The sequence below is a fragment of the Halichoerus grypus genome, chromosome 15 (genome assembly GCF_964656455.1).
Source record: "Halichoerus grypus chromosome 15, mHalGry1.hap1.1, whole genome shotgun sequence".
NCBI lineage: Eukaryota > Metazoa > Chordata > Mammalia > Carnivora > Phocidae > Halichoerus > Halichoerus grypus.
In genome coordinates, this window is record NC_135726.1 from 13,517,777 (window position 1) to 13,539,402 (window position 21,626).

Below are 21,626 nucleotides of genomic sequence, written 5' to 3' on the forward strand. Positions count from 1 at the left end.
TACTCAGCCATTGAAAGAATGAAATCTTGGCCATTTGAAACAGTGTGGATGGAGCTAGAGGGTATTATGGTAAGTGAAACACCATATGATCTCACTCACATTCGTTGAATTTAATAAATAAAATAGATGAACACTGCGGATAAAGAGAGAGAGAGAGGCAAACCATAAAACAAACTCTTAAGGATAGAGAACAAACTGAGGGTTATTGGAAGGGGATGGGTGATGGGTATAAAGAAGGGCACTTGTGATGAGCACTGGGTGTTGTATGTAAGTATGAATCACTAAATTCTACTCCTGAAACTAATACTACACTATATGTTAACTAACTAGAATTTAAATAAAAACTTGAAATTACAAAAAAACCCTAATATTATGCTTTAATAGAGGAGATATAAAAGGAAAATGATTTGTAAAAATACACATTTCAGTATGTAAATGGTCATGACTGCTATAGACCTAAAGGTCAAATATTTGCCTTTTCACATGGAATGTGCCTGAACGCCACAGCCACAATGCTGTCTTTTATTGAGGTTTCAAAAATCACAAGCTGTGATCCAAAATGGTGAACACTTCTGGGTAAGGTTTAAGTGAAACAGTACAATCTTCTTTTGATTTCACAGTAGTTTTATTCCTAGAGAATCAACATACGTTAAAACTGTGTAAAAATTCATTTAGCTGAAACAGGTTCTGGATTCAGCTCACTTATAAATGGTTTTTACCTACATGAATGTCCAGAAAGACCTGAAAGTCTGCAAAAACTTTTCCAAATAGGTGGGAGCCTTCTATGATTTTCAGGACTCGTGACACTCCTGGCTCCCATCTAACACCACTAAACATTGCAACAAAAATACTCCCATAAAATTTCAAAATGAGCCCAGGGGAAAGGGGAACAGCACGAAAAGCCATCGATTAGACCATCCTTATGTACCCTCCCAAATTTGATAGTGCAGGCATTTCTTCTAGCTCTGATCCCTAGGATGCTACAGCACTGGGATGTGGTTGGCGGCCGGCCCTACCTGTCTCTCCAGCCTCTTAGCACTCTCATTCCTCCTTCTCTCTCAACTTCAGCCCCACGTGCTGAACATACTGTTCTCTAAACCTAGAATGCCCTTCCCTTCCCATTCCAACCGTCCATCTTGACTGTTGCTTGAAGTCAAGGCTCAAATCCCATTTCCCTTGGAAAGCAAGCTTTTTCTGACCACCCAGAATAAGGCAGGCCCCCAGTTACATGCCATCACAGCACTCTGTATTTCTCAGTTTAAGTATCTGTCTTTGCTCACTCCAGGAAGCAGGGACTGTATCTATCTTGTTCAACATCATTATCCTCAGCTAAAGCACAAGCCCTGGCACAAAGGAGGCATGTAACAAATATCTCCTGTTGACATAATCCAAAGGCTCCAACCCCAACTCCAGAGCAGAACCCTTCTTTATTTCTGTGCCCCTGGAAGTAAGATGTATCTTATGCCTGGAATCATTAACACTGATCACTGTCAGGAGGCTTCTGTTTTGCCTCGTCCCTGATCACCACTATTTCCTAAAACGAGCACTTTACACAGCTTCTCTTGTTCAGATAGGAAAATGGTCCCAGGATTTGGCAGAGTAATAGCTGGGGATTACACTGCTCTTGGCAATAAGTTTTTTTTTCCTTTAGCAGAGCTTTAGCTAGGACTGAGGGCTTGTCTAAAGAGATAGGAAGGAATTAGGAGATCACAGTGTCACAGAAATGCTGGGCCCAAATGCTGGATCATAAACCTGTCACTAATTTAACAGATAAGAGAATAAGGCCTCCTAAATAACATGAAGCTCCTACTCCTGAGAGTACTAGGACAGGCACACGCCAAGTTACAAAAGGCCTGCAGAAGCAGAGACCACTTGTCTGTTAATCTCTGTTCTTCCCTTATATATTAACAATCTCTAGCAAGCCAAAGACAGTCCAGAAAAAATAACACACTTTCTGGCCCTCTTTAAATTTTCTTTTTAGATTTTATTTATTTGAGAGAGAAGCGGGAGAGGGAGAAGCAGGCTCCCACTGAGCAGGGAGCCAGACTCAGAGCTCAATCACAGGACCCTGGAATCATGACCCGAGCCGAAGGCAGATGCTTAACCAACTGAGCCACGCAGGCATCCCTAATGTTTTTATGTCTGCTAACACATCTGGCCCTCTTTAAAGGGTGACTATGTGACTAACTTCTGGCAAACAGGCTACAGGAAAAAGTGATGCCATGCTCCTAAAGAAAAGGAACATGCCTTCCTGGCCCAATATCCCCATCGGTTAGGTGGAATGCTGACAAGGGCGTAAGCATCTGACAAGGGGGTAGACCATGTGAATGAGGATGTGGCCCCTGGGGATGACAGAGCTACTAGGAGATACCATAGAGCTGCTGTACCAGCCCTGGACTGCTTACCTTCAGATGATATATGAGCTAGAAATAAGCTTTCATCATGCTTAACCACACTGATTTGGGTTCTTCAAATCAATACCCAAGACCATAGATAGCCTTATAGAATACTTTTAGGAATGAGGAATGATGGAAAAATAATATGCACTTAAAATCAAAACATACTTAAAGATTTAGGCTGGTTCTCATATTTCACTGCTCTGTAAGTCCATCTCTATGCTGGGCCTGCAGCCAAGTGTCCTCCTGTTCAGCTTTAAGTGCCCTCTGTCCCTACAGTCCCAGAGCCTCCCTAAAACCCTTCCTCCCTGCCCACTGGGAGAAACTGACAGATCTTCCCCCTGTTAAAATATCTGTTTTTGGTGTTTCCAGTTTTAAGAAGACATAGTAAAGGTTGTTCTGCCTACGTCTCCTCTTGAAAATTATGGGAAAACAACAAAAGTCTGTTTGGGGTTCATTCCAAGAATTCAAGATTGTTTCAGTACTATAAAAATTTCCTTTACTTATTGATATTGTGAATTAAATTAACAAATTATTCAATCTATTATGTGGAGAAACAGAGCAGGGAGAGGTCTCATTTACAAAAGCAACAAAGCAACCAAAAAAATTAAGACTAAATTTAATAATAAATGTTTAAGACATAGATGAAGAAAAATGTAAATACTCAGGGACTAAACCACTACCACCAACAACAACAATAAAAACTTGTATATGGAAAGGCACAGGTAATTTCTCAAAGAAAGGACATTCATCTTGATTTAATCTATAAGTCCAATTTCAAATAATTTGGGGGGAAAAAAAAGAATAAAATGGGAGGAATTGCCCTACCCAAATAAAGTCACAATGGGATTTGTTTTGGAACTTGTGAAATGATCCTAAGGTTCATCTAGGGAAAAAAATGTTATATATTTATAAGGTACTACTAAAACTTAAAAATGCAAAATGATTGAAAGTTAAAGAATGGATATACCAGACAAGTGTTAAGCTAAAGGAATAATGGCATTAACTATATTAATATAGCAATGATTTTGAGACAAAAAATATCACTAGGCAGGGTTCCATTTAAGGCAATATAGTGAATGATATAAACTAGTATCTAGAAATTTAGGATAAGATATAATTTATAACATCATTTTATACTTAGCTCACAGGAAAATATACCCAGGTACCAAAACTTAACAAGAAACTAAACCATAGGTTAGCTGCCCTGACTGATTTGGCCGACATGACTGGAAATAGTTGAGATTTGAAGATCTTAATATCTGCAGAGGCTGTATTATAATATTCAGGAGGCCAGAAGAAACAAGGAGTAGAAACTGGGGCTTCTCACACACACATACACCCACCCAAATGCCTGGACCCATGAAAGGATAAATTAGAAAAAGAAATCTTCCCACTAGTAAAGAGAGATAACAAAGAACGTTATAGTCCTTTCCTAGGTTTTGGAGTGATAGTGGGGATGTCCCCTAAGAAATTATAATCATAGTCTGTATTACTGAGTACATAGTTTAAAATTAATGCTAATTACTTGAACTAGTAACTCATAATCTAAGAAATTAAATTAAAAACAAATCCTAGCAAACTAATGAAATAGTCACTACAGAATTTGGAGACAATGACATTTAAAATTTATTATAACTGCATCCCACAGATTCAAAAATTAGAGACATGGAAAATATAGAAATGACCTAAATCAAACTTCCAGAGATGAAAAGTGCAATGTACAATCAAAAATACACTGGAGAGAATTAAGAGTAGATATTGAAAAAAAATACCTTTTTAAAAAATGTAGTGAACTTGAAGTCATAGCAGTAAAAACTATCCAGAAAGAAACACACAGAGAAAAGAAAATCAAAAATAAATGAACAGTAACAAAACATGTACAGGATTTGCATGTTGAAAACCATAAAATGCTGATGAAAGAAATCAAATCAGATCTAAGCTAATGGGAATAAATACCAGGTTCATGGATTGGAAGATTCAGCATAAGAAAGATGTCAGGTCTCCCCAAATTGATATACAGGTTTAATGCAATTCATACTAAAATCCAGCAGATTTTTTGAAGATATAGACAAGATTATTTTAAAATTTATATGAAAAGGCAAAGGATCTAGAATAAGTAAACCAGTTTGAAAAAGGAGAATAACATGAAAGGAATAGGTCTACCAAATTTCAAGTCTTATTATGTAGTTACAACAATCAATACTGTGTATTATTGGCAGAGGAATATACACACAGATCAATGGAACAGAATGAAGAACCCAGAAACAGACCCATACAAAAATGCTCAACTTATATCTTTTACAAAAGTGCACAAGCAATTCAATAGAGGAAAGATGGCTCTTAAAAAAATGGTGGTGGAGCAATTGGACATCCATAGGGAAAAAATGAATCTCAACCTAGGTATCACAACTTATAAACCCAAAATGGATTACAGACATAAATGTAAAATGAAATTATGTAAAATGTAAATGTAAAATGCTTAGAAACAAACAAAAGAGAAAATCTTTAGGACTTAGGGCTAGGCAAAGACTTCTTAGACCTAACACAAAATGCATTAGTTGTAAGAGGAAAAATGGATACAAGAGACTTCATCAAAATTAAAAAACTGTTCTCTACAAAAGATCCTGTTAAGAGGATGAAAAGACCAGCTACAGAGTAGGAGAAAATAGGTGCAAACCACATATCCAGCATGTACTAGCACATACTTCTTGCTATATTTCTGGAATATACAAAGAACTCTCAAAACTCAACAGTAAAAAACCAAGCAATCCAATTAGAAAATGGGCAAAATATGTGAAGAAACACTTCACTGAAGAAAATAGATGACAAATGAAAGATGTTCAACATCATTAGCCATTAGGGAAATGCAACTAAACCACAATACCATTAACATAAATATCTACCAGAATGACTGAAACAAAGCAATAGTGACAACACCAAATGCTGTCGAGGATGCAGAGCAACTGGGTCACTCATATGTTACTGGTGGAAATGTAAAATAAAATGGTGCAGTCACACTGGAATACAGTTTGTCAGTTTCTCAGGAAACCAAACATGCAATTATCACACAACCCAGCACTTCTGGGCATTTATTCAAGACAAACGAAAATTCTCACACAAAAACTTGCACACAAATGTCTATAGCAGCTCTATTCATAACAGCCCAAAACTAGAAATGATGACGCAGATGTCCTTCAACAGGTGAACAGTTAAACCAACTGCAGGTTATCTATACTATAGAATATATTCAGAAATCAAAAGGAACAGACTATTGATACAATCTCATTCAATCTCCAGAGAATTACACTGAGTGAAAAGGCCAATCCCAAAATGTTATATACTGTCTGGTACCATTTACGTAACATTCTTAAAATGATTCTTTAAAAGGAAATAGAGAACAGGTTAGTGGCTTCCAGGAGTGAAGGAGAGGGTTGTCTGTGGCTCTAAAAGGGCAAAATGAGGGATCCCTGTGAATATGGAAGTGTGCAGTATGTTGACTATATCCATGTCAGTATCCTGATTGTTGTATTGTACTTTAGTTTTGCAAGATGTTACCTTTGGAGGAAACTGGGTAAAGGATACATGGAAACTCTCCATATTATTTCTTACAACTGCATGTCAATCTATAATCATCTCAGAATTAAAAGTCTAATTAAATAATAAATGAACAGATCATTCATGAGCTGTGGGACAACTCCAAGCAGCCTTAAAAGGTTAGGAGAGGAGAAATGGAAATACATTTTTATAAGGTTTTTATGCTTTACATGAAGTGGTATAATATTACTTAAAGGTAGAGTGTGCTAAGTTTAAGATATATAGTCTAAATCCTAAAGAAACCCTAAAACAAAAACAGTTATAGCTGAATAGCCAGAAAAGGAGATAAAATGGAATCACAAAAATTTGATCCAAAAAAGGGCAGGAAATGGGGTGCAGGGGGTGGGAGAACTATGGGACAAACAGAAAACAAAGAGCAAGGTGATAGACTTAAACCTAATGTTAATAAGTATCTCAAATACAAGTGATTAAATATTCCAATTAAAAAACAAGAGATCACATTGATGATGATGATAAAAAAGCAGGACTACAGCAACAGCCAAACCAAGTACTTCTGGTTCTTGAAGGTAGTTTTCCTTGAAATACCTCATTTGGCCACATTACAACCACATTAGATAACAGCAAGCTGCTAACACCCCAATGTTCTTTGTATCTTCCAAGTCATGCAAAAATGCAATATAGATGGTGGGCATGAAATGAAAAAGAAACAAACAGGTAAGTTCGTTATGTGTTATCAAGTGCACTAACTTAACACTGTCTGGTCAGTAAGTTCAAAACACTTAGCAGCCAGCTGTTGAGGCAGTGTGACCTAGTAGGAATCATACTGAGGAGTCCTGGCTCCTTCACTGACTAGTTATGAGTCACTGGGCAATCACCTCATTTTTCTGAAACTCCATTCATTCATCTGAAAGATGGAGTAAGAGCACATAGTTGTAAATACTGTATGTTGTTTCACTTAAAAGTGCATACAGTATGGCCTGGGATTCAGGCATTGCTCAATTAATGTTAACTTCTTTCCTCTTCCACCTTATTTGTGCATCTGAGTAGCAGCCAACCAAAGATACCAGGTCCTCATTTCTGGAACCTGGTAAATGTTGCTGTAAATGGCAATTTTTGCCGGTGTAATGTGTGGATCACCGGGGTGAGTCCTAAATGCCACGTTTCCTTATGAGAGAAGCAAATGGAGATCAGACACAGAGAGGGGGTGATGTGAAGACAAAAGGAGAGACTGAGGAGTGATGTGGCCACAAGCTAAGGAATGCTGGCTATCACCAAACACTGGAAGAGAAAAGGCACAGATTCCACCCTAGAGCCGCCCCAGGGAGTGCAGCCCTCCCAACACCATGATTTCAGCCCACGAAAACGGATTTCAGACTTCTGGCCTCCAGAACTAAGAGAATAAATTTCTTTTGTTTTATGCCTCTAAATGTGTGGTAACTTGTCATAGAGCCACAGGAAACTAATATACTAACCATGACTAATTCAAAGATGGTTACTCAGTTGGAGGGGGTTCCTGACAGTGGCACTGGGGTCAGGGACCATGGATGCTAATTACTCAACAAAGAAGTCCACATTCACGTTATCAAAGTTGTACAATAAAAACGTAATGTTTGTAAAAAAAAAAAAAAAAAGTCCACAAAGATGAAGATGGTTAGGGCGCACCTGGGTGGCTGTCATTAAGTGTCCGCCTTCGGCTCAGGTCATGGTCCCAGGGTCTGGGATCGAGCCCCGCATCAGGCTCCTTGCTCAGCGGGAAGCCTGCTTCTCCCTCTCCCACTCCCCCGCTTGTGTTCCCTCTCTCGCTGTGTCTCTGTCAAATAAATAAATACATTCTTTAAAAAAAAAAGAAAACGATTAAACATCACTCGGGCTATCACATCTCAAAGCTGAAATACCTCAAAGGAGCCAGCTCCTGGTTCAGGTACAGAATAGAAAATACCCATTTTTCAAATGGTGTTTCCGAGGGTGAAGGGACCTAAGAGCCCGGTCCTCTGCCTCCTGGGTATGCCATATTAAGATACTGTCTGTAGTAGACATGTCTGTTTTAGCTCAATCTATGCTTTCCCTCACTGTTGCCTATTCCCCATCTACCTCCCTCTCTTTGAAGTCAGGTACAGCCTCATCCTGACTTGTTCCTGATATTCTCCACCTCTATGGAGTTTATCAGTCTCCTCTAACAGCCCCTCTTCTGTTACTGACCTTCCCTCTGATCTTGACAGGGCAATATTGGGATGGCCAGGACACCAGTGGGCTCTGAAACCAGGCTGCCTGTGTTTGAACCCTGGCTCTGCTACTTCTGTGTCCTTGGGTGGCCTAATTAATCTTTGCCTCAACTGTAACATGGAGCTAATTACAGCAACTACTTCATACAATTAAATGTGTGCAGTGATTAGGGATGTGCCTGACACAGGGTGAGCGTCAAGTGTATTACTGCTGTGACATCATTTATTAAGGGCAGCTGTGGCTAACGTGGCAACATGTGAAACTAAGTCAGGGAATCTGTTACTCTCACCAGTTTTATTCTGAGTGCTTTTAGATCATCTGCCCTCAAAATGATCCCCCTGGGGCACTTGGGTGGCTCAGTCGGTTGAGCATCTGCCTTCAGCTCATGTCATGATCCCAGGGTGCTGGGATCGAGCCCATCAGGCTCCCTTCTCCCTCTGCCTGCTGCCCCCCCCCCCCCGGCTTGTGCTGTCAAGTAAATAAAATCTTAAAAAGAAAAAAAATGATCCCCCTGAAAATAATGCACGTGTGTACCAACAGCAGGCAATAATTGTGGTATATTCACGTAACAGAATGCCACTTGGCAATGAGAATGAATCTACATTGATGATTCCGTTCACGTAAACATTTGTGACGGTAGAAATCAGAAAAGAGGTTACTGTGAGAGAGAAGTAATGACTAGAACCAGGCACAAGGAGACATAGGGTACTGGGATGTACTTCTTCCTGATCTTGGTGATGATAAGGCCATGTTCTTGGTAATATTTCAGGTTGTACACTTTCCTGTGTGTATATTATACTTCAATTTTTAAGTTAAGTGATTCCCCCAGCCTGTCACTCATTGGTCAGTTCAACTGCTGCCGAATAAGGAAGAGGTGGTGAAGCCACCAGGTGGCAGACTTCAGGGAGCAGGTGAAGTCTGGAATGTGGCAGGGTGACTGCCACAATGGCTGGCAGCGAAAGGGCACAGGAGACAAAGGAGGGCACAGACCACATTCATCACTCCTCAGTTAAAGAGCCAGCTCTGTCTTCCTACTGAGACACCCCAGCACTCCCTCTTAGGAGAGAACTAGAGCCTTTCCTTGGCCCACTGACCAATTCAAAGGGCAAGGGGGGCATGCTATTCTAGACACGCTGGTAAGTGGCATGCTGTAAACGCTACAATAGCCCAGCATTTACCAGTTTAATCCCTAGAATAGCACCCATTCCAAATAAAAATTGAGTAAACAAAATGAAAGCTTTAGGAGCGGCAGCTTTTGGTTTCACAGGACTTATCCTGAGAATGGACTCCCTGAGGCAGGCACAGTTTCGCAGTAACATCAAACTCGTATCACAGCTTAAATAGCTACAACTTCTATATACTGGTACCCTGATGTAGCCAGGCTCTTGCAGTACAGTGGGTTTTCCATTCTTGTTACAATCACAGGGACTGCTGGAACTATAGCTAAAGACTTTCCCACACATCATACACGTAAAAACATTTCTCCAGGGGCACCGGTGGCTCAGTCGTTAAGCGTCTGCCTTCAGCTCAGGTCATGATCCCAGGGTCCTGGGATCGAGCCCCGCATCAGGCTCCCTGCTCAGCGGGAAGCCTGCTTCTCCCTCTCCCACTCCCCCTGCTTGTGTTCCCTCTCTCGCTGTGTCTCTGTCAAATAAATAAAATCTTTAAAAAAACAAACAAACAAAAAACATTTCTCCATCAGGTTTGTTAGCCCTGAAGATTTTTGTTAGAGTGATAAAGCTCTCTTGCAAGGAAAGAAAACCTCCCCTGAACTTGCGTGAACAAAAAGACAACAAAACAAAAACAAAATTAAACATATTGCTTACTGGAACTCAAAAACCCAGCTGTACTTCTGGCTTCAGATATGGTTTAATGTAGTTGTTCAAACAGAAGCTTTGAGGGTGATTGCTCTGCAACTCTGATTCCTTTTTTGCTGTGCTTTCTCCTCAGCCTCCACAAGAATCTAAGAGTTCCTCTCAGCTTTAAGACTACGGGGAAAAAGTAGAGTTATTTCTTCCTATTAACTCTTGCCGAGTCCTGGGACTGTAATTGGACCATGTTGGGTAAACTACTGACATCTGAACCAACAGCTATGGCTTAGGGGAAGGAATGTGCAGCTGAGCCAGGCCTGTGTCCCACATCCTGCTCCTGAGTGGAAGATGAAATCCAAAGGGAAATTTAGTGTACTATTACCAGTAAAAGGGGGTGAAAAATTCTGGGAGGCCAAAATGACAAATGTCCAGGACAACAGGTTTCTCTCCGGGGTGGACATGCTCATGATGACCTAGCTTGGAAGAAGTCCTAAAGGTTTTTTCATACTTGACACACTCATAGGGTTTCTCTGCAGTATGGTTTCTTTGATGCTGAAGAAAATTTCTTTTGCTAGCGAAGACTTTTCCACAGGCATCACATAAACAGGAAGATTCCTGAATATGGATCCTTAGATGCCTTTTTAATTGTTCCTGAGCACTAAAGGCTTTTCCACAATCTACACAGTCAAAGGGTTTCTCCTCACTGTGGACTCTCTGGTGCCGAGTTAGTTTTGTATGAAAATTGAAGGCCTGCCCACATATTTTACAAGAATAAGGCTTTTCCCCTGTGTGAATACGCTGATGTTGGCTAAGATGAGAAGTCCTTCCAAAGCTTTTGCCACACTCATTACATTCATAGGGTTTCTCTCCAGTGTGGATTTTCTGATGTCGAAGTAGTGGTGAATTACCAACAAAAGCTTTTCCACACTCATTACACTCATAAGGTTTCTCCCCAGTGTGGATTCTCTGATGTATGACAAACTCGGAACTACTGGTAAAACTATTTCCACACTCTCCACAGAGATAGGGCCTGTCCCCACTGTGGATTCTCTGATGCCTGATCAGATTTGCATTATCATTAAAGGCTCTCCCACACTCTTCACATTGATAGGGCTTCTCTCCAGTGTGGATTCTCTGGTGCCGAATTAATGAAGAATTGCCATTAAAGGCTTTTCCACACTCATTACACTCAAAGGGTTTCTCCCCGGTGTGGATTCTCTGATGTCTAACATAGTAAGAAAAATAACTGAAGCATTTCCCACACTCCTCACATCTGAAGAGTTTTCTTGCACAGAGGATTCTTGGAACCTTTCCTTTAATATTTTTCACTGTGGGGATTTCCTGGTGCTTTTCCAGTTCACAGGTTTCTAGAAAGTTGGTTCCCTGAACAACACTCTTCTGCAAACCATGTGACAATATCACATCTCTTTCTCCAGAAATTCCCTGTGTTGATGTGGACTCATTGCCAACGTTGGTCTCAGTATCTAATAAAAGAGAAAACACAAATGCCACCTGAGAATTATGCTAGAAACAAACAAAAAGCATCAAAAATTATAGGGTCTTTAGAGATTACTATTCCAACCTCCACATCGAACTGCTAGCAAGACCAGGCTACTAAAATTAAAGTGCCAAATATCACACAGAGAACAGTCAAGGAGAAACAGGGTATTGGTATACACAGCACACATCAGATTGCTTCCTAAGCTTTTCCAGACTCCGTATTTTTTGAATAACTTCTCTCTGGTACATTCTAGTATCTCTTGACCTTATCATATTCATAGGCCTACAAAATGCCAAAGGCACAGGCCCTAAGAGCAAGTGGTGACACTGGGGCTAGCAAGACTCAAGAGTCAGAAAGCACAACAGAACAGAGTCAGAATACAAATGTGATGAAGGAAAAAGGTTCTTTTAAAAAATTCATACCCAAAAATAAATAAAAAATCCATACCCTGTAAATAGCCCAAAAGCCTGGAGACACTAAGCATTAAAGGCACTAGGCTGTGACAAGACAAGGGAGAGAAGAAAATCACACTCAGAGGTTCTTAAATACAGGACATCCCCCAAAGGTTGTTAACTGCAGGTCCACAGAGGACAATGAACTCCCTAAAATTGCTGGCAATTCCCGTCTTGTTATCAGACTCTCACAAAAGTCTGGATCTCAAACACGCAGAGACTTTATTTGGAAAGGGAAGAATACAGTTTACCTAGATACACAAAGACTGCAGAGTAGTTCTCATTTCAGCCACCTGTAAAATGGCATTTGTATTCCAAGACTGTATGTCATTTTACCTCAGTTAAAGTCATTCTATTTTTTTAAAAGATTTTATTTATATATTTGTCAGAGAAAGAGAGCGCGCACAAGTAGGGGGAGCGACAGGCAGAGGGAGAAGCAGACTCCCTGCTGAGCAAGTAGCCCAATGCGGGGCTCAGTCCCAGGACCCCGGGATCATGACCTGAGCCGAAGGCAGACACTTAATTGACTCAGCCACCCAGGTGTCCCAAAGTCAATCTATTTTATATAAAATGTTGGGCTAATTTTAACGTTAATCTCAGGTATCTGGGACTCATCTAATCAAGTTCGTCCTTCAAGTGTGTGTTAAACGAGTAAGAGCCCTTGGAGAAAGGCAGTGGGAGAGGAGACACTGGAGACTGAAGTAAACAGGGTGCTCAGTTATAAAACCAGGACTGGGCAATCAATGACCAAAATACTCTATTTTCCTGATGCCCCATAATCTGCCATCATCTAGATCAGGATCCCCACAGCAGTTCTTCCAAGCCATCACCTTCCTAGGTCTCTAGCCACTACCCCCACCTTTCTGCTGAAAGAACAAAGCTGCCCAGATGCAGTGCCCTCAACGTCTTTCCCTTCCATCTACACCCACTCATTACAAGCCATTTGCTGCCCTCTCAAGTCTCACACTTCCCAATCAGCCCTGATGCCATCTCCTCCCTCCCCCTGCTACACTGCTCTACCAGCTGTATCATCCTTCCTCTTCATCACCAACCTCCTTCTGCAGATCCTCAAACCCACTTGGGCTTAACCATCATCCCTTCACATCCAACTTTTTCTTTCTTTCTTTTTTCAAAGATTTTATTTATTTGACAGAGAGAGACATAGAGAGAGGGAACACAAGCAGGGGGAGTGGGAGAGGGAGAAGCAGGCTTCCCGCCGAGCAGGGAGCCCGATGTGGGACTCGATCCCAGGACCCTGGGACCATGACCTGAGCCGAAGGCAGATGCTTAACGACTGAGCCACCCAGGCGCCCCCCAACTTTTTCTTATAGTAGTATTTTTCAAACTGCTTACCCATTAGTTGTGAAATGGACATAGTATGTAACTATCAGACAATTTTTAAAATGAAACACACTAGCCTAACCTAGAACAGAATTCACATACATTGCAATGCCAAGGTAAATTTTGTCTCTTGAAACTCCAGTCTCAAAGTACATAATGCGTATACAGGGTGAAGCTCATAATAAAAGAGTTGGTACAGTTGTACTTCATTTCTAAACTTACCAAAATAAACTTATCTAAAGTGCTGCCTATAATCTCAGGAAACAAACTGAGGGTTGCTGGAGTGGTGGGGGGGTGGGAGGGATGGGGTGGCTGCGTGATGGACACTGGGGAGGGTATGTGCTATGGTGAGCTCTGTGAATTGTGTAAGACTGTTGAATCACAGGCCTGTACCCCTGAAACAAATAATACATTATATGTTAATAAAAAAATAAAAAATAAAGTGCTGCCTCACTTTCCTCATCTCCCATTTACTCCTTCTCTACAAAGTATCTACCCTGAAACCCCTACCCTTGGCTTCAGGTCCATGTTCCCTCTTGGGGACGCTCCTCTGTCTACTTTCTCCTCCCTGTCTCAATAAAATTAAATATCCCTTAATATTTAAGATGCAGCTCTTTTTGTTCTCTGGGTGTCATTTTAATTAAAACTCTGGTAGAGTACCCTTGCATCTACTCCTATAGACCTGACATTTATCTCAGACTCTACACCTGCCTTCTCTGTGGCCTGCTCTGGCCATCCAATTATACATATTCTAAAGGAAACTCAGACTCTGTGCTCAGATCTGAATTCACATGAATTTAAAAAGTTTCTTTTATGTCATGACTTCCCAGTGTTACCTGACTCAATTCTCCTCTTTGATGGCCAAGTTTTGATAAGATCTGGTCAATGTTAGCTCCACATGCTCTTTCCTCTTTCTTGTTTGCACTGCCACTATCCCCTATCCAATTTACTCACTCAAAAGTTAACACTTGACATGTAGTAAGGGTTTTTAACAAGATTCTATACCTTCAATTTCCTTCAGGCCAATCCACAGCACATACTATGTTAATATTTCACAAATACAACCAAATATGGGCCTATGTCACTAGAGGCAAGGTCACGGTGGCAGGGGTCACTGCTCCTGCTCCTTGTTTGCTTTTACCTGCTCTTTCACTTCCAGTTCCCAAGCCCCAAGTTCATTAGGATAGAGCCCTCAGGTCCACCACCAACTCTGAATTCTAGATTTTCCATACAAGGCTGGGTGGGTAAGACACACCAACTACATTCATCTACACCATTGGCTGAGTAAAGGGGGTCAGGATATACTGTAGACTCTGCCAGCCCCAGATTCTAGGAAGTCTTATTTAGCCTTCGAGTCCTAAGCTTCATACTCCCCCACTGCTTACTAGAAAAGACAAACACTTGTAGGTGCTCCAGAAATATCCATTTTAAAATATGCTCCCCAGGTGACTGTCCCTGAACATTAAACTGCTAAATTCTTCCCCACAATTTACTGGATCCTCTACTCCTTTTCTTAGGCCAGAGACTACCTTTTTTTTCACATGGGATCCATTGTCATAAGTCAAATTTGGAACATATAGCCTGCTACTGAAGAAGCTTACTTAAGCTCCCAAATGGGAATTTCTCCAACTTCTCCTTCTGCTGTGCTCCCATAGCCCAATACCTATATGCCAAGAACAGCACTTAACACACTTTTTTTTTAAAGCTCTTTACATCTGTCTCCATAGCATGTATCCTCCAGAGCTTCTTAAACAAAGCTTGGCACATGGCAAGTGCTGAAAACCACCTGTGAACAAATCCATCCTGTCCTAAGGAGGACCACTGAGATAGGAAAGGCCAAAACTCAGAAAGGAGTAATGGATTCAAAAATTACATGAAATTTACTAAGGGGAACTTGTTATCTTAATAAGAGTTAAAATTAATGGAAAAGGTTTCATATTTTACTTACTAGGAGAAATCATCCATTTTATTTAAATCCTTCCCAGCATGGTTCATTTTAAAATACACTGCTCTATAAAGCTCCATAGTTGCCAGTTCTAAACCTTCCTCCTTACCTTGACAGATGTCTTTGGTCCTCTCTGCAGATGGGTTATCCTGTGCCTCCAAGCCCCAAGGCAAATTCCCTCCCTCCAGAAGTGAGATCAGGGCAGGTTTGGGAACTGGGTATCCTGAAAAGGGGGAGAAAATGGCACCTTTCAGCTGTGGGTCTGCTGTGTCAAAAGAAGGAAAACCCCAAGAGCCTCCATAAGAGTAAGACCCACAGAAGAAGGCTCAGGATTGGGGAAAGCCAAGATTTGATCAAGAAACTGAGCATCTGTGATCCCTTCCTACTTAAGAGTAGGTAAGTTAGTGAGATCCTACAAGATATATGCAAACACAGGGAATGGGTCACACCCTTCCCTAGACAAGAACTTACCTCTGGCAATGGAAAGTATGTATTCTTTACTGTGTAGAGTCCCTTGGAGGATGGGATGTACTCTTACCAGGGGACAATTCCATACACTGCTACCAAACTGACTCAGTATCTCTCCCTACCCAGCAACCTTTGAAGTGGGTCATTTGGTTTCAGCCCTGGAGCCACAGAGTGGAAGATACTAGAGACAATCCCTCCCTCTCCACACTGCACACCCAGCCTATTAGGAGAGAACAAGGAAGCAAACAGGAAAGCACAGATCTGAGTCCCAGGAGGAAAGCAGCCTTACCAAGGGATGTCAAGTTCCCATAATTCTCCAGCATAACACTTCTGTACAGGGCCTTCTGTGCAGGAGAAAGACCAGCCCATTCTGTTCCGGTAAAGTAGACAGCCACGTCCTTAAAGGTCACCAACTCCTAAAACAAAAGGTTCCTGCTGCCCCAGAGCCAACTTTCTGACTCAGGGACAGAGTGCAGGGCATAGGGAACAGTATGAGGGAGGGGTCCTAAGAGGGATGGCTAATGAGAAAAAATGAAGAAACTAGATGTTAGATCATTAAATGACTATTTTTACAACCAAAAATCTGAAACTTCTCTAACAGAAGAGCTTCCATTAGGACATGAAATGTACTATTCTAAAACATGGTAACATTTAAAAAACCTTGGAAAATCTCCCATTAATTAAACTTCCTAAAGCAAATTTCTTGGTTTTATAAATACTTTTAATCTTTTGCTGTTACATCTACAAATGGACATTAGCTTCAATCGGTCTAGACACTCACTCACAGGTAGCATGTCAGGACCTACCTAATCCCTCTTCACTGCCTCAGTGCCCAGGTAATCCATCTGTACCCCACAAGTGCTCATTCTGCCCCAAACCTCAAGCCCACCTTAACAAGAAGAGCATCATGGTTTGCTCTGATGAGCCTGTCTCATCCAACCCCATCTGTGCTTGAAAAGCTACCCTGCCTGTATTCAAGAACGTCTAGCAGAGAGCTCAGTGGAAGAGACAGCAGGCAGCAGTGGACTTGTTGGACAAGTGGAAGAGACAGCAGGCAGCAGTGGACTTGTTGGACAAGTGGAAGAGACAGCAGGCAGGAGTGGACTTGTTGGACAAGTGGAAGAGACAGCAGGCAGGAGTGGACTTGGTTCCTCTCTAGAAGTGGTATGAAGGGAGAATGAGTCAACAACTGCTCAGCAGTCTGGAAACTGAGTGGTGAGGACTGTGATATGGTGGTACCAGTGACTCACCAATACTTACAGAAGATCAGAAGAGGGTGGAAGCTACAGGGAAGACACTGCATCGATTAAAGTCAGGGAGAGGGACCTTCCAGATGTCAGAAGCCCAGGATTGGGACTTGGGATACAGTTCATGGATGCTAAGTTACTGGATAAATAAGTCCCAGGAAGAGGAAATGGTAATCAACACCTAGCAACTCCCCAGTCAAAAAGTGAGCTACAACTCAAGAAATCAATTTCCCAGTCCCACAAATGTAAGGTACTTAATGTTCACTTAACAGATGAAGTCCATCAAAATACAGAGTTCAAGTGATTAGCTCAAGACCACAGAGGCCTGATGGGATCCCTAAATTCAGGTGTCCTGTCCTAGTGCAGATTTTCCCCGTCATAGTCTGCTGGTGCCTCACCTTAGCCAGCAGCACTGACCTTAAGGGTGATGTATTTTCCCTGATTATGAAACCCAAACTTCTTTAAGAGGACAAAGGCTAGAGGCCCCCTTTTCTTGTCTTCCTCCTACTGGCCCTCTGCCCCCACCTCCCAAGAACCTTGCAACCTCACTGATCTCGATCACTCCCACCAAACACCAGATATTTCTACCACCAACCCGAGTCCCTCATTCTCAGAGATCCTTCCATGAGAGTCCCTACTGAACCTGGGGGCTCTTCAGTTCAGCAGAGATCCTTGGAGAACAGGAGACTGTACTTCTGATTCCCTGGACACTCTCTCCAGCCAATGTCTGCAGGGCTTCTGGCTGCTTAGCCCCTCACCATCAGCTTTCTCCCCAACATCCAGTCCTACTGGAGAGAATCAAGAGATGCCTTCCTGCTGCTTTGGTTCTAAGAGTCTTTCCAGAATTATCCCTCTCATGCCCCATTTCCTTCAAATTAGATCTCTGAAGGCTAACCTGAGGGAATCACAGCTCACCTGGTGCCAGGCGTTCAGGGACATCGCTGCCATCACCTGGGCTCCCTCTCAGTGAAGGGCAGGGGCTGAGGGAAGAAGCAAAGAGAACCATGAGTGAGCCTGGCCCAAAGGCTCTCCTTTAAACCAACAAACCTACGGCCAATAACAATACTGCCGTCATTTACCCAATGCCCACTGGATAAGTGGCATATATTTCTTTCAACCCACACCATACAATGAAGTTTGAATTCGGAAGAAACAGATTTTGAAAGGGTAAGTAACTTGCCCTCGGGCACCGGAGCCTGTACCACCATCAAACCGTGCTTCCTCTCCTGGGTAAGATGTAAGTACAGGGAGAAGAGGAGTACACAAAGAGCAAAACAAGCAAGAACAAAATCAAAACCTAACAGGAGGAAACCCAGACCTTTATTTTTAAACATAAACTTTGGGGCCCCTCGGTGGCTCAGTCGGTTAAGCGTCTGACTCTTGATTTCAGCTCAGGTCATGATCTAGGGGTCATGGGATCCAGTCCCACGTTGGGTTCCCCCCTCAGTGCGGAGTCTGCTTGTCCCTTTCCCTCTGCTCCTCCCCCTGCTCGTGCTCTTACACTGTCAAATAAATAAATAAATAAACTTTTACTGAGAAACCTAAAAAGTTAAAAAAAAAAAAATGTTCTCAGATGTAAAATACATAAAATACATATCCCTTCATTCAGGCTCCACTTTAATCCTCTGAATTTTCTTTTTCCCAAATGAGAAAACAAGGCTATGAGAATAATTTTCTTTACCAAGGTCACAAGGAGGTGGACGAACTTGGATTCCAACCAGATGTGCCTGATTCCAAAAGCCACGTTTTCAGTTAACTACACTAGATCACTTCCAATTATAATCCCAAAAGGATCTCTTTTATAACATTCTGAGGTTAATATGGAATAGTCACCATGAAAATTCAGAAAAAGAATCACAGAGTAAGTCTTCCTTTTCTTAGACCTTGGGGCCGGCATCTTTTTGTTAACCACTCCATTCTAGAACCCAGTGATGACCGAAACTGATTAGCAAAGGACCCTGAAAGGCTACCTCAACTTGCCCAAATGCTGGGTTATTACTTTAATTATATCATCCCCTACACTTTGTGCTAAGCAGTCATATTCTGCCGAAAAGCCAGCAGCTTCCCTAACCTCACTGCATGCTGTAATTTCCTGCTAGCCTCATCTTGTGCCACCCCCCTCCTTTGTTTAGCCACTCCGGCCTTCCTTCAGTTCCCTCTACTGTACTAACTCAGGGCCTTTGTACCTGCTGTTGCCTCTGTATGAACTACTCTTCTCCAACTTTAGGACCTTTGTAACTGATACTGTCTGCCTACAATACTCTCCAGCAGCCTGACCCTTCTTCACCTAGGTAATACTAGAGCATCCTTCAGATCATCCTCTACAAACCAAGTCGGCTTCCCATGTTAAACACTACACTCATACTGTGTTCACTTTACTGTATACCACGTCTCCCAGTTTGAGATCACACATTTGCATTAATTTGTGCTTTCTACACTCAACATTTATGTATACTTCATTCATTCCAGGCCAAGTGTGAGATGCAATGGAGAGAGGAGAAACGGATGCGACCTTCTGTCATGGAGCTCTGTCTAAAGGAAAGACACACACTAATCAAAGAGTCTCATAAGTAACTTCAAGATAACAATTGTGATTAGTGCCGGGGGAATCTATCCTAGATGGGAAGACTTAGGGATAGGAACTAACTAGGTTAAAAATGGGGGTGAAAAGCCAAGAAGGCTGTAGCACAGCCGAGGAGAGTGTGCTGCAAAACGAGGTTGGAGAAGTTGCAGAAGATGAAGCCATGCAGGGACCTGTGCACACGTTAAAGAGTTGGTCTTCGCCCAAAAGCAAGAGGCCGCAGCTACTGGGTTACAAGCAGGTAGGGTGAACCCATCAGGTTTGATTACTACGTGACTTTCCCATTACACTGAAAGCTCCCTGAGGGCGGGGCCCACGCTCGGCTCCTTTACAGCCGCATCCCGGGAACCTGGAGCAGGGGCTGCCATGCAGCTGCTAGGTAAGTAGAGGCGGGCCCAACAGGCAGGGCTCTGCAGCTGTGTCGGGCACACAGGGCGTCTCCTTTCCGTCCACAGCTCCTCGCCCCAAAGCGGCCGCCGCGGGCTGGGGCGAGCAAAGGCACCCGAGGGAGGGCGGAACCGGCCCGCAGGCAGCCTCCGCCTCCCTCCACCGCTGCTTCAGGGCCGCAGGAGGGGCGAAGGGTGCGCCCCTAACAGAGACGACCCGGCCACAAAGCCCACCACTCACCTCAGAAAGGCGCAATGTGCGGCGTGACCGGAAGCGCGTCACCGCGCAGGCCGCGTAGCCCAAGCCGCACGTGCTTCCTCTCTAGGACGCCAGAGCGCGCCGCTCGGTGGTCCCCTGGCTTTGAGCCCCAGGGGGGCGGGCGAGGCTTCTTAACGTGCGGTCCTCGCAGACCTTGAATGGCAGGGAAAGTTGACTGTTTTCGCTGATCTCTAACCGAAATTTAGCATTTCCTTCAATTATGTGTTGGCAACAAACCGCAGTACTATCAGCAGTACCTGTGACTTTGTCACCAATTGAAATCACAGGTATTTTCATATCACATCACAGCTGATGCAGGTATCTCAAAATACAGGCTATTCTCATCCCTAGTTTGAAGTTATCATCGTTGTTATGAGGGCTCACCTTTAGATCATGTCATTTCATTTCATCACAGTGATAAAGACACACGTATATTAATGTATCACAGATTTATTTTTTTAAACCATTTAACTGTATTTTAATATAACTAGTTTCAGAGTGGTCCACAGATGTCATCACAATGCCAAAGAGGTCGTTAGGCAAAAAAAAAACCAAAAACTGTCCTCCTTAGGGGTAAAGATCCAGTCACAGTAAGAAAGACCAGGATTGCGAAGGGATATTATTTTAGAACTATTTAGGAAGTGAAAACAGTGGAGATTTTTAAAAAGTTTGAATAACAGATATGAGGAGAGGGAGCAATCTATTCTAGCCATAAAGTTTGGGTGACCTGATAGATGAAGGGGTCATTAACCAAGATTCAATTACTTTAGGAACTCAGGAAAAGAAGTTGGTTTCAGGCAGGAAGATTACAGAATTTGGTTTTAGAAATACTGAATACACACACACACACTTGCTTTATTAAAATGTAATTCATATCCCATACAATCCATCCATCTATAGTACAGAACTTAGTAGTTTTTGGTATATTCAAAGAATTGCACAACCATCACCACAATTTTAGAACATTTTCATCCCCAAAAAGAAACCTCGTAACTATCAGCACTAGCACTCACTTTCCATCTTCCCTGTGATAGGCAGAATAATGTTCCTCTCAAAGATGTCTGGAACTTGTATGTTGGCTTACATAATAAAGAAACATTAAGGCTGCAGATGGAATTAAGTTGCTTATCGGTTGATTTGAAAATAAGATTATCCTGGATTATCTAGATGGGCCCAATGTAATCATAAGACTCCTTAAAAGTGGAAGAGGTCATTGGAAGAGAGAACCACAGAGGTGACAGATTGAGAGAAACTTGTCCCAACATCACTGGCTTTGAAGCTGGAGGGAAAGAGCCACGAATCAAGAAAAGTGGCCTCTAGAAACTGGAAAAGGCAAGAAAATAAAGTCTCTCCTTAGCCAACACTTTGAATTTAGCCCAGTGAAACCCACTTTGGACTTCTGACTTCTAGAACTATAAGATAAATTAATAAATAAATAGAATAAATGTGTGTTGTTTC

General features: G+C 42.2%; 1 protein-coding gene across 4 annotated transcripts in view; it reads right to left on the reverse strand.

Annotated features, from left to right (window-relative positions):
• Window positions 1–1,963: 1,963 nt before the first annotated feature.
• The window catches only part of LOC118524070 (uncharacterized), a 112,926-nt gene continuing 93,263 nt past the window's right edge, over window positions 1,964–21,626 (reverse strand). For 2 of the 4 annotated variants that reach the window (XM_078062721.1, XM_078062720.1), the window contains 5 exons: window positions 20,151–20,321; window positions 17,858–17,922; window positions 15,985–16,111; window positions 15,337–15,450; window positions 1,964–11,472 (listed from right to left, as the gene is read on the reverse strand). In XM_078062721.1, the coding sequence (XP_077918847.1) occupies window positions 10,367–11,472; window positions 15,337–15,450; window positions 15,985–16,111; window positions 17,858–17,890 (1,380 nt within the window). In that variant the 5' untranslated portion in view covers window positions 17,891–17,922; window positions 20,151–20,321 and the 3' untranslated portion in view covers window positions 1,964–10,366. Of the gene's footprint in view, window positions 11,473–15,336; window positions 15,451–15,984; window positions 16,214–16,584; window positions 17,513–17,857; window positions 17,923–20,150; window positions 20,322–21,626 lie in introns of those variants that run through there. The other 2 variants (XM_078062722.1, XM_078062723.1) reach the window with 2 other exon arrangements.